A 12,022-nucleotide genomic window follows, 5' to 3' on the forward strand; every position below is an offset into this window, starting at 1 on the left:
AGATGATGTGAGAGGGCGGGTGTGTGTGTTTAGGGCACGGATGGCTTGGGGATAGAAGCTCCTCTTGAGTCTCTCTGTCCTTGCCCGGAAGATGCGGAACCTTCTACCAGATTGCAGAAGTTGGAACAGTTTGTTGCCAGGATGGGACGGGTCCTTCAGTATCTGCTCTAGTCCGGCATCTCCTGGTGTAGGTGTCCTGAAGCGGGGGGAGAGCAATCCTGCAGCAGCGTTCTGCTGTACGGATCACTCTCTGGAGAGCTTTTTGGTCCTTCACACAGCTGTTCCCGAACCACGATGTCATGTTCTGTGTGAGGATGCTCTCCACAGCGCCTGTATAGAAGATCCTGAGGATCTTTGGAGAGACCCTGAACTTCCTCAGTTGTCGTAGGTGATACAGGCGCTGCCTAGCCTTTTTGGTCTGGACCTGAATGTGGGCAGCCCATGTCAGGTCTGAGGAGATGTGGACACTAAGATACTTGAAGGACTGCACCCTCTCCACTGGAGCTCCATTGATGATAATGGGCTTGTAGTCTCTGTGCTGACCCCTTCTGAAGTCCACCACCAGCTCCTTGGTCTTGCTGACGTTCAGCTGGAGGTGGTTGTCCTGGCACCACGATGCCAGATTCTTCACTTCATCCATGTAGGCCGCCTCATCGTTGTTGGAGATGGCACCCAACACCACTGTGTCGTCAGCAAACTTCACAATGGTGTTGAAGCCGTGGGTGGCCACACAGTCTGAAGTGTAGAGGGAGTAGAGCAGTGGCGAGAGGACACATCCCTGAGGTGCTCCTGTGTTGATGGTGATGCTGTTGGAGAAGCACCTGCCCACCCTCACCACCTGAGTTCTGCCAGTGAGGAAGTCCAACACCCATGCACACAGACGGCTGTTAAGTCCCAGATCCCTCAGCTTTGTGAACAGTCTGCAGGGCACTATTGTGTTAAACGCTGAACTGTAATCAACAAACAGCATTCGCACATAGTTACCCTGTTTCTTGTCCACGTGGCTGAGAGTGGTGTGTAGGACGTGGGCGATGGCATCCTCTTTTCTCTTTGCCCTCACGCCCATCTGCTCACATCAGCCTTTCTTCCTGTTAAAAGGCTGTTTATCCTTCCCTCATACCCTTCCTCCCCAAAGTGCTCACGGGGGTCGTTTGGGCTTTCTCCAGAATACTGTAGGGCATTTACCTTACAGTATAAAGAGTCTTAAGGTGACTGTCAGTGTGTTTTGAAGCTATATAAATAAACCTGAACAGAAGGGAAGCATCACAATTGCTTCATTCCCAGTAAATCCAGACAACCTCTGCATTCAAGCACCACACTTAGCCGGGTCGTACAAATGGCAGTAGCCTGCAGTTTAATAACAGTTACAGCCTGAAGTTACAGGAACCTTCAGGGTACAATGATTAAGATGCAGCATGTTCACACATTATGAAAAAACAAAATCCTCAGAATATACGCCCTCAAAGCCATTATCCTTGCTTTGGTATACGCTCTTTAACTCCAGCCTTATAAGTTAAGCTATGCTTTGTGATCACGTCCACACCGTACGGGAAATAGTGGTAAAAAAAAGAAATCGTGCTATTCTACAGTCAGACTGGACCTTTGGCAGAATGAGGCCACCAACAGGTTAAAGTGCCCCTGTGTGCCCCCTGTCTGGCTTTTCTGTTCACGTGGTTTTCAAAATGAACCTCATCACTCTTTTTTCTGTGGCTCATCTATGTCACTATGTGACACCTGGAGCGAGTTCAAATGAGAAGCCTTGCATTCCCCTCAGCCACCTGAGCCTCTCCCCTTCAGTGCCAGCAAAGTGTGCAGTTGATGTGGCTAAGCTTTGCTGTCTTACAGATAAATGTGTTGGTTAACAGATACGAGGGTACAGTCATATTTCTTGATGTATATATTGTCGGATATGCTCAGATGCTTGGAGTAATTAAGAAATGGTTTTACCACATTGTTCATCGAGCAGCTCCGACTCCGCGGTTTAGAGCATTTCAGCACTGTCTCACTTTCATCACACCCAGATGCTTTTGAAGGGTCTCACAGAGACAGCAGCCAACACAGCGTGTTTCCAACTGAGGGTGAAATGAAGAGCTGAGCACAAAGTGCAAGGGTACAGGGAATGAGCACAACAGGGACACTTTAAAATTTGAATATTTTTAGCAAATTGACATTGAAATTTTCTTGGAAAAACCTCCCCAAGAATTTACAGCAGTGTTGAGTTCATCAGTGTCTGTAAAATCGTCTGAATCTTCTGAATTCAGTCAGTAGGCCCTCCGAATCTCATAGGGCGACCAGGCGCTCACCCCCTCTTCCTTAGCCCAGGAGGAATGAGCTTCGGCGCCGGGGGTTAGGCTGCCGTGGCCGTCGGCCGCCTCCTCCGTCACCATCTTGGTCACCAGATCTGTGACGGGGCTGCTCATGTAGGGAGGGCAGGGGAAGGAGGAGGAGGAGGGTGTGGTGGGGTAAGTGCTGGTGGAGGTTAAAGGGTGATAGTGGACATCCTCCAGAGAGTGCAGAGTGTAGGGCTGGCTGCTGGAGACGGGGCCCAGGGAGGAGCTTCGGCTCGGAGAGCGGTACTGGGAGGGGCTCCCTGGAGGTTCGGGGCTGGGCATGGAGGGTGGGACGCTGACGGAGGCCAGGTTGTCCTGACACAGAGCCTCCACCTGAGATACTGGCTCAGACTGCTCCCACGAGTCTCTCTGCAGCAGGAAGACAGCAGAGGAAAGGATGAATCAGTCATTTATTTCCTCATCAGATAGTGCAAAGTCCCCAACATCACAGCAGACCTTTTGTAACGAGAGCATTTCCTGTAGTGTCGCATTATTTCCTTCACTACGTTTGTTTCACTTCCCTGCCCTGCGAGCACATCTGAAAGCCTCTGCGGACATGCAACCTCGACCACTCTAGAACTCGGACTTTAAATGGATCTCAGTAACTGAAGTGTATTTGTGATCTATCCATGAATACAGTTTTGGTTTTGGCTTTTCTAGAATCCTCTGTGCAGTCCGGTCGAGGCACACCGCCCACCCTGTCCAATGGTGTGCAAAAATGTAACATCAGAGCACAAACTGCAAATGTGGCTGAACGAGGAGCATGTCTGTTTTTCACTCTAAAAACTTCCATACACGCCATCAGTGCAGTTAGGATGACGACCAGGCAGGCGTACTATGAAGGTCATCGGTGCCACGCCGCCTCTGTGACTGCTGCTAAAAGTTTGACTTTAGGGCCCAAATAGCTCCGCAAGATTATCAATAATTCCACTTATTAAATGTCCTTGTTAGTCTTGTTATATTTTAGAGTTTTCTTTAAACAGCAGTGCACAGCTAGCATAACTGTCCTGTGCTGAATGCTCTTGGCTCTAGCTGTGCAGTCAGTGACCAGTCAAACAAAAACGTCACATAAAAAATGAACTTTTTTCATCTCGAACTGCGGTGGAAAGATTGCTCATTTAAAAATGCTCCACTACGAGAAGAACGTCCTTCACTGTACTCGAGTACTCTCAGCTGAAGTGTCAAAGCTGGCCCTGTAGAGCAGCAGTTCCTAACCCCGACCCCGGTGAACACATAAATCTCAGGGGGTCGACACAAACAACGATAAAAGGAAAAGAATTTTGCATATGGAAAATTAGTCGGCCAACAGTTATTTAAAGTGAAAGCATGAAGTGACTCACAGCCCAGACACTAACAGAGCCTAATGTTGATCACAGAGCATTCTCTTTAACAACGTCGCACCTGCTGTGTGGACTGGATTTAAAAAATGTAATCTCACTAGTGACTAAAGTAACTAAATTAAATCCAAATCCAAATGCATGAAATAACCAATAGAACTTGGTTCTTTCGGTTCCTCTTGTCTCAGCGTGTTCCTGCTCTTCACTGCAGCTTGGTATCGTTGAAATCCTCGAGCTCTGAGTCTTCTTACACTCAGCAGCATCGTGTCCCTCGCCATGTTAATAGATTAGCTTGTCAGAACAAAGTTACTGATTTTTCTTCAAAACAGAGAAACATTTTTCACACTGAACATAAGTGGAGCTGATGGGAAATCAGTCTGCACTGACAAAGTTGATCTGAAGCTAATATGAGACTACGGAGGTCTCAGTTTGGCAAATAAAGCAGACAGCTTCTAAACTTTCCTCTTTCAGCTGTGAAGGAAGAACAACAGGAACTTTGTACTGAAAATACCAGGCATGCAGAGACTATGATCAGAGCTGCGTACACGCAGAGCCCTGCAGGAACATTTGTAGCTGTCGGTCAGCTGGCTGACACTTGAAAAATGTGAACATCACGCAGAGTATATGTTTATGTTTCACAGTAACTAAAAAGGTACGCTGAACTTCTGTGTTGCCGTTTTTAAATCCACGAAGGTTATTCTGAACATGCGCTTTGTTTTGTCAGCGTGCCACCGTCACTCTGATTCATACCAGAAACAGATGCGAGGACTCTCCTCCGAAGGGCGGCAGCAGGGAGGACAGTGCTGACGAGGGCAGGAAGGACCCGCCGGAGCTGGAGAAGGTGGCGGCGCTGCGGTAGTCACCAAAGGTTTCTGGGTAGTAGCTGTCTATGAGCGAGGAGTAGCTGCTCATGGTGGAGGGCTCACAGCCTAGAGGCTTACCCCCAAGGGTGGAGGAATAGACATCAGGGGAGAACTGCTTGGTGGATGGGCAGAAATCTGAGTCAGAGATGAAGGAACGTCCTCTTATGCCATAGTAGCTGGGCAGCATGTGGGCACCTGAAGTGGAGAAGCAGAAATGCCTTTATCATTGTTACTCAGTGACTCCAGACACCCTGCTCTGTCTCAGGGGGCAGACTCGGTCAGAGGACGCTCACCTGGCATCTGGACGAATGATGGCGGAGTGGTTGATCCTCCCTGCAGAAACAGAGACATTCCAGGTTTTACTTATATATGAATTATGGAGTTCCACCGATACTTGTCTTCTTTGTTGAAAACGGTTCCTGTGGTCTAGCAGTTAACACTGTTACAGCAACACTTTTGTCTTAGAAGCAAATGTTGTTGTTTCTAAACAGATGTTTGTTGGCCCTAAAACATATCAGCTGACAAAAAAACAAAACAAACCCAGACATGTCACGGGATGATGAGTGAAGAAGGAAGGATGAAACATCATCCTACAACACAAATGTGTATTTGGTCTTGAGTTTCTCTGGTGCTAAGGGCGATTGCTCAGATCAGCCTTGTATGAATTTGCAGCTGGACCAAAACCACATAAATGCTTCTATTTATAACCCGTCTCCACGTGATATGTAAGATGCAGCCTGAGATAGACGCTGGACATCATGTTTGCAGGGATCAGTCACTGGCTTAATGTTTAAGCTCTTACTGTAAGCCCGAGTCAATAACTGCTCTTCAACAGGGAAACGGCCTCTTGAGTTCGTACGGATACAAAGTGTCAGCAGCAGAGCACAGCGAGGCAGGAAGACCAGCAAACCTAAAGTAATGGATGACAACTCTTGAAATTAAGTCAATGACACCAATATTACAGAGCACTTTGTAAAGGTCCTCAAATTTAAACTCCAAACAAATTTCACACTCATTATTCAGACAGACAGACCTTTACTTTTAGTTTGACCTAACTGTGGTATTACCAGCATGAAACATGCTAACAGCCCCTTTCATCCATAAGTCCACACTTGTGACAACCCCAACCGTAAGCCCAACCCAGAGTGTGTAGTTTGTGTTCCCGCCTTTGTCCAAAGCACAGAGTTAGGCCAAAAAGTAGTTTTTATTATAGACGAGACCTTTGAGGGAGCAAAATAAGAATCGTAAGAATCAACAAAGCTGCAAACACAGTCAGATCTCTTACTCGCTGCGTAACATTAAAGGACTCACACACTGTTGGTCATTCACCACAGAGCACTAATGTGAAATATTACATAAGTGTTTATCTGACAGGATTTCAAAGTCTGGAGTCACGCTGCTGATGGACCTGCATCACTGGTCTCCAGTGTTCACCATGTATGACGCGGCCCTGTTTGCTGTGTCATCTTTGGTACGCTTGTCACTGGAGGCTCAGAGAACCCGGTTGCCTCTGGATGTTGTTGACCACACAGCACTGCAGTTTGTTTCTGCTCTAAAAGCAGACACAGATTCGTGTCAGAGAGTTGCAGCGCAGGGACACAGAGGACAAGGTTTGGCAGGATCTCTGGTTTGCATATTGCTAACATGAAAGAGTTGATATTAAGCCCATGTCGGCTGGGACGCACGCAAATTTTGAGGGTTAAATTTGAATGTGATTTGCCAGTGCCAAGACTTCCTCATGTGGCCCAGGTATGGCTCAGTGCATCTCTGAAGGCTGCCTATGGAAATCAGCTCGCTCAAGCTCAGACAGTCAGGTAGTGTGCGTATTTGTGCCGTGGCGTTGACTAACGATAGATTTATTTAGCTTTGTTTCACAGAAAAGCTCTTCCTTCCTATGCAAAATATGTTACACAATGATATTTTTAAAACAGCCCATTTCATATTTTTAAAATCGAACACGCACAACTGTTTTGTGTAAATTTTCCTACTTTAAACAGAAACTTGATCCATATTTCTTCATTGTTTGCTTTTTATCCAGCATGTTGCACTGTGTTGTAGCATCTCCTGCATGTTGTTCGTGCAACACACACACACAAAGAGTGAGTTTGTGTTGTTTGTTAGCATTAGCGCTTTCACCCCGGTACACCTCGTGATGTCTCTTCAGCATCATGTCACACTTTGATTTGTTCCCAGGCTCATTTATGTAATAGCAACATGTCTGGACACGCTAGCTCGACAGAACATGTCAGAAAAGAGAAGCTGCTGATGTGAAATGGTGTAAGAGCTTTATAGTTTCTGTCTGGCTGTCCCAACATGAGGAGACTGTGGTCAGAGTTTGCTCTCATCTTTCAATGGCCTTTTATTCCCAGGTAAAAGGCAGCGCAAGCCAACACAAGGGCGGGAATGGCTTTAGTTACTGTGTGCCTCTGTGCATTATTAGCTCTACAACCATCATTTATAAACACACAGTAAAGCCCACACTGAAAGCAGACTGTAGACCTGCAGACAATGGCCTGTCATACTGCCTCCATGCTGTATTCTTTTGGCCCAATGATTGCATAATACCACATTTGACCATGAAAACAGAACGCAGAGGTAGCAACTAAGATTCTTTTACACGCCTCGTTGTCTCCAAAGGAGACTATTGTTTGACATGCTTTGGTATATTGTACATGCTAACATAACATGTAACAATAAGCTATAGAGTCCACAGTTAAATAAAGTTTGTGGGATTAAAGGCCAACTGCTCCCAAACAACTGTTTCTCAGGGACTACACACTGACCACGTCCTATTACCTGAGCCGGCAGTTAGCCACAGGTAATGGACAACTATTGGAATAAATTGTTAACCAAGAGTGATGGATTAAAATTCATAAATGAATGAGAAAAATGCTTAAATCGAACATGGACAGCTAAGGAGCGCTAAGGCTAACAGATAAATATTGTAACAAAAAGTAGCCAAACGTTAGTTTAAAGAGACGACGTATGGAGATTTGGTGGATTATTGGTTATCTAAAGAACGGTTGCTCAGCTGTATTAAACGAAACAAAGGTGTGTTGAACGTTTTCCCATCAGACAACTTATGTTTGAAATGATTTATTACCATCACCATCAGAGTCTGGGATTCTCAAGGAAGTCATAAAACTCATCACTCTCCACAAGTATGCTATTGTGCATATAAGTGATGAGTAAATGTGGCCTACGGGTGGATGCTGGAGTGGCTGTGAGAGTGGGGGAGCTTAAAGACGAGGCCAGAACGAAGAGCGTTTGATAGACGTGAGCAGAGCGAGCCATGTTACACATGTGTGTGTTAGTCCCCATAGGGAACTAGTTCCTCTGCATTTAACCCATTCACCCAGTGAAGCAGTGGGCAGCCACCAACGCAGCGCCCGGGGAGCGGCATGTAGGGACGGTACCTTGCTCAGGGGTACCTCAGGGCAGCCGTTCAGTGGAGTCGAACCCCTGACCTTCCGATCATGGGGCCACCACTCTACCTACTGAGCTATCCCTGCCCCTGTGTGTGACGTGCACAGCTCACGTCGCCTGCAGGCTTCGCTCGATTCAGTTTGGAATATCAAAAAAGCGAAAATGCTGACGGACTGAAAAAACAATTGGAATGATGCCACAGGTGTTAGCTTGTTATTCAAATTTAAGGGAAGTAATAAAAGCAAGAAGATAGCTTCTGGAGCTCCCGTCGATTCACCGAGCCCTGACAAAAGCGTACAGTCTGTCACACTTGTGTGCGGTAGCCACACAGCTTGGATGTGGAGCTCGTTAGATTAAGGTCGTCTGTTTCTGAGACGATGCCCAATCTCGCAGAGCTGCTCTTCACCACTTTTTAATAACAGCTTTGATTTGTTTTGATTACTTTGTTCCCATTTTCAGTTTTGATTGAAAATTAGTTGACGTTAAATAAAATCCAGACTATTCCTCGCCTTCTTCTGCTGTCACAGGACGTCTGCAACACAATCTAAACAGCATCTCGGCTCTGATTAAGACTAAATAGTTCTGTTAGTTTCTTGTTGTTGTTAACGACCTGTCCTTCAGCATCAAATGAAGCTACACTTTTAATCTTTTATGGCAGCTCTGCCTCCACACAAAGAGTTTAAGAACCAGCGACAGAGTGAATTTCTGTCTGTGATAATGTCAGCCTACGTGCTAGGAATTTACCCCACCCCCACCCACACACAAAAGTACACCTGTGCCAAAAATGTTATAATGAGCACCGCACTGCAGCAGATAGAGGAAACGTCTGCTGGCATCTTCCAATGTTGTCTGACATAATTCCTCCATTGCTCGAGCCATCAGCGAGTGTATGGCGTGGACGTGCCAGCACAGAAAACAAACAGTGTCCTGTAAAAGCCTTTTGACAGGCAGTTTGTGGAAAATAAAAAGGCAGTCTTGCGTGTGCGAGCAGGCGTCTAAAGCACAGAAGCACAGCCTGATTTCTCTGTGTGCATGTGTGTGAGAAAGTGTGTGTCTGAGACAACAATAGGAGGTTTGTCTGTGGCCTGATCACGGCGCAGGACAATATCGGCTGGCAGGTGTGCACGGATCAAACTTTGCATAGGCAGTCTCCTGCACGGGCCCTTTCTTCTGTTTCTCTGTGCTACCTGTCCACCTCAAATCCCCCCGCCCTGCCTCCACCTTTTTGTGGATTTTTTTGGGAGATCATGGCCTACAGCATTGCAGGCATTGTATTAGCGCTCCTTTGTGAGGTTAGGATGAGTTTTTGTGCTCCGTGTCTCTTTCTACACGCACAGTGCTCGGCTATTTACAGAATGGCTTTGCAAGCGAGGTACAGGTGGTCAAAGGATCCACCGTGGATCGTTAGCGCACAAAAACGAGCCTCAATGTAAACAAGAGGAGTTTTTTTGTTTTTAGAAAACCTCCCAGTCGCTAAGAGAAGGTCAGCTGTGCCGTTTGGCTTGATAGAGGAAAGTAAAGCAGGGAGAGACAGGCGGTTTAGAAGACGTGGTGCTCACGCTGTATCTGGGTCCGTTTGTCTGCCGGGACCTCTTCTCTGCCAGCAGGTCTTTGACCGTGTGCTTCACTCGGACGCCCTGGTACACTCTCTTAGAATATTCTGCAGACAGACAGAGCACAGACATGAGTGATGCAGCTCAACTTGTAACACGACGTCATACAAATTTTCATCCATTCCCACAAATGTGTGGTCATTTGAATGCTTCACAGTTTTATGCATATAGGCGAATGACTCTTTGGGATTGGTGTGTAAATGTCATGGAAATTGCCTTTGGTTTGGTCAATGCAAATGGACTTCTAAAAAGAGGCAATTAACTACAAACTCTTGCCAAAACCTCACCATAAGCAAACACTCCAGAGGGCTTAGGTGGTACGGAGGAACGACTACACTGCAAAGAAGCGCCACGACTGAATAGGCAGGCGATGCCAGCGAGCATCATGGCGGCACATCGTGTCATATATTAAATAGTCCTCTACAAATCTCACGTGTGTGTTGGTGTGATTTGGTCACATTCCTGGGAAGCAGAGGTAGAAACTCAATGAAAATGCAAACTTTACTATGCAAACGGAAATTGCATGCAAAAATCTTTATGTAAAAGACCCCAGCTTTTTGAATGGATCCTTTAGATAAGGCCCAACTTTGCACAAACGTGAGATTCTTGAAAATATCAACTCTTCTTTGGAGGAGGTTGTTTTTTCCTTTTTAGAAATGACCTTAAAACGTTCAGAAATGACCTCCTCGTGTCAACATCTGTAGAGTTTTCTTAAAACTAGACATTTAGTCCTCATTGATACGTGTCACACACGAGCAGCTTCATCAATATCAGCGCAGGAAACTTTTTGAAGAAACTTTTCCCACTCAAATAAAAGCCTCCGTCACGATCTCACACAAAACCAGACAAACCCTTAAAAAACCCGACATACACTGTAAAAGTAAAACCAAACATTTTTCAATATTTCCATTATGTATAAAACAGCATAATAATAGCACACTTACCTGTGTCCATGATGCTGTTGATGCGCACACACACAGAGGCCTTTCTGTTCTCCCCCTGCTGTATTTGCCTGTAGTAGCTAGATCCAGGAGTGCAGCACCATACTGAGTGGCGTGCTGCAATAGGAGCTTTAATCAGGCTGTGAGGAGGGCAGGGACACATGGAACATGCCACCTCACACTGCAACCATGAGGAGGCAGCTTTTCAAAATGACCTTTATCTATTTGTTTAAATGCAAATGTTTGGTGGGGACGTTTTTTAGACTATTTGCATCTGCAGTCAAGATTAGGGTCAGGAAGCATCAGGAGCATGGGAGTGAGAGAGGCTGTAAAGCAGCTCAGTCGCTCCTCCCCTCAGCCATTTGTCATCAGCACAGTTCCAGAGGATACGTTGTTTCCATATTTTCTTTTTGCTGCTCTTCATTTCTAGCTGCAGGTGTGTGATGCAATCCTGCGATGTCCACCTGCTGATAAATGGTTGGGGCTCCCTGAGACAAATAACTGAAAAATAATGGCACCTTTTTGTGTGAAGCCTTCACTGTGTTTGTATAAAACCCTGAGTGGTCTAGACCTGGTGTTTAAAAAGAGGAGGATACCTTCTCTGCTCTGCTAAACTTTCTGTGTCTGCTGATTGGGACGCTGGCAGTTCATTACTTGTCAATGAAAATTTGCCCATACTGTGTGATGTTTACAGGATAAACCTGGTTACATTTGATGTGCATGACTTCATAATCACACAGACAGCAGTCAGATAAACTAGCTAAACATTAAAGTGGCTCAACTTCTGCCAGCTTGGATTTGCATGCAGTCCTCAGGTGGACACTCAGAGACACCAGCGCTGCGTCTGAGTGTTCACTGTGATCCCTGCGACGTTTAATATCTGACACAGTAAAGGTTTCTGGATGCACAGGTCTTACACACAGTGTGACTTTATGTGGTGACAGCAGCTGTACTTGGTGCCACAGTGCTGGGCTGCCCTTAAAGCTCCAGTATTATCCAACAAAAACGATGCTGCTGCTTTAGCCTGTTGTGTGGTAGAGCCGGTCTCTGTTCACAGGTAAAGAACACCTGACCACAACGTTATAATAAAGCCAGCTTATACAAGTGTTTTCAAGAGGAGCAGCTTCGAAAAAGTCTTTGTTGGTCTAACAAAAGACTCTGCTTATACGTTGTACAGATCCATTTAAATGCTTACATCTATCACTTTCTAATCATTGCAGCCCCCCGTGTAGACTTGTGACAAGCCCGCTAACCAGTGTGGTCCTGCAGTACTACAGCTGAGTGTTCTGGTAAATAACCACGTGACTGGAACCACATTCTGCACACAATAATACCAACGTTAGCCACACTAAGCAAACGCACACTGTCCACTGTTCTGCACGGCACAAAGTGCCCGACATTAACCTCCTAGGACCTGGTGTCCACATATGTGGACGTCACATTTTGGGTTATTTAGACCAAAATACTGAATTTTGCTCTACAAGGGCCTGATATCCACTTACGAGGACGTTA

General features: G+C 46.0%; 1 protein-coding gene across 1 annotated transcript; it reads right to left on the bottom strand.

Annotated features, from left to right (window-relative positions):
• Positions 1 to 1,331: 1,331 nt before the first annotated feature.
• pou2af2a (POU class 2 homeobox associating factor 2a) lies at positions 1,332 to 10,791 on the bottom strand. Its single transcript, XM_085478953.1, has 5 exons — positions 10,514 to 10,791; positions 9,516 to 9,616; positions 4,824 to 4,863; positions 4,418 to 4,725; positions 1,332 to 2,699 (listed from the first exon to the last, which is right to left on the bottom strand). The coding sequence occupies exons 1-5, from the start codon at positions 10,671 to 10,673 to the stop codon at positions 2,262 to 2,264; spliced, it is 1,047 nt and encodes a 348-aa protein (XP_085335079.1). The 5' UTR covers positions 10,674 to 10,791; the 3' UTR covers positions 1,332 to 2,261.
• Between the last annotated feature and the right edge of the window lie 1,231 nt (positions 10,792 to 12,022).

This window comes from Copadichromis virginalis, linkage group LG14 (assembly GCF_057382275.1).
Source record: "Copadichromis virginalis isolate Kocher_CV1m ecotype Utaka linkage group LG14, C_Virginalis_male_GT1.1, whole genome shotgun sequence".
Classification (NCBI taxonomy): domain Eukaryota; kingdom Metazoa; phylum Chordata; class Actinopteri; order Cichliformes; family Cichlidae; genus Copadichromis; species Copadichromis virginalis.

Bases quoted from the DNA above. Each gene is read 5' to 3' on its own strand.
- pou2af2a (XM_085478953.1), bottom strand. From the start codon at position 10,673: ATGTGTCCCTGCCCTCCTCACAGCCTGATTAAAGCTCCTATTGCAGCA. The intron at 9,617-10,513 runs GTAAGTGTGCTA...GTCTGTCTGCAG, and splicing joins CAACAGCATCATGGACACAG to AATATTCTAAGAGAGTGTAC. The intron at 4,726-4,823 runs GTGAGCGTCCTC...TCTCCACTTCAG, and splicing joins ATCATTCGTCCAGATGCCAG to GTGCCCACATGCTGCCCAGC.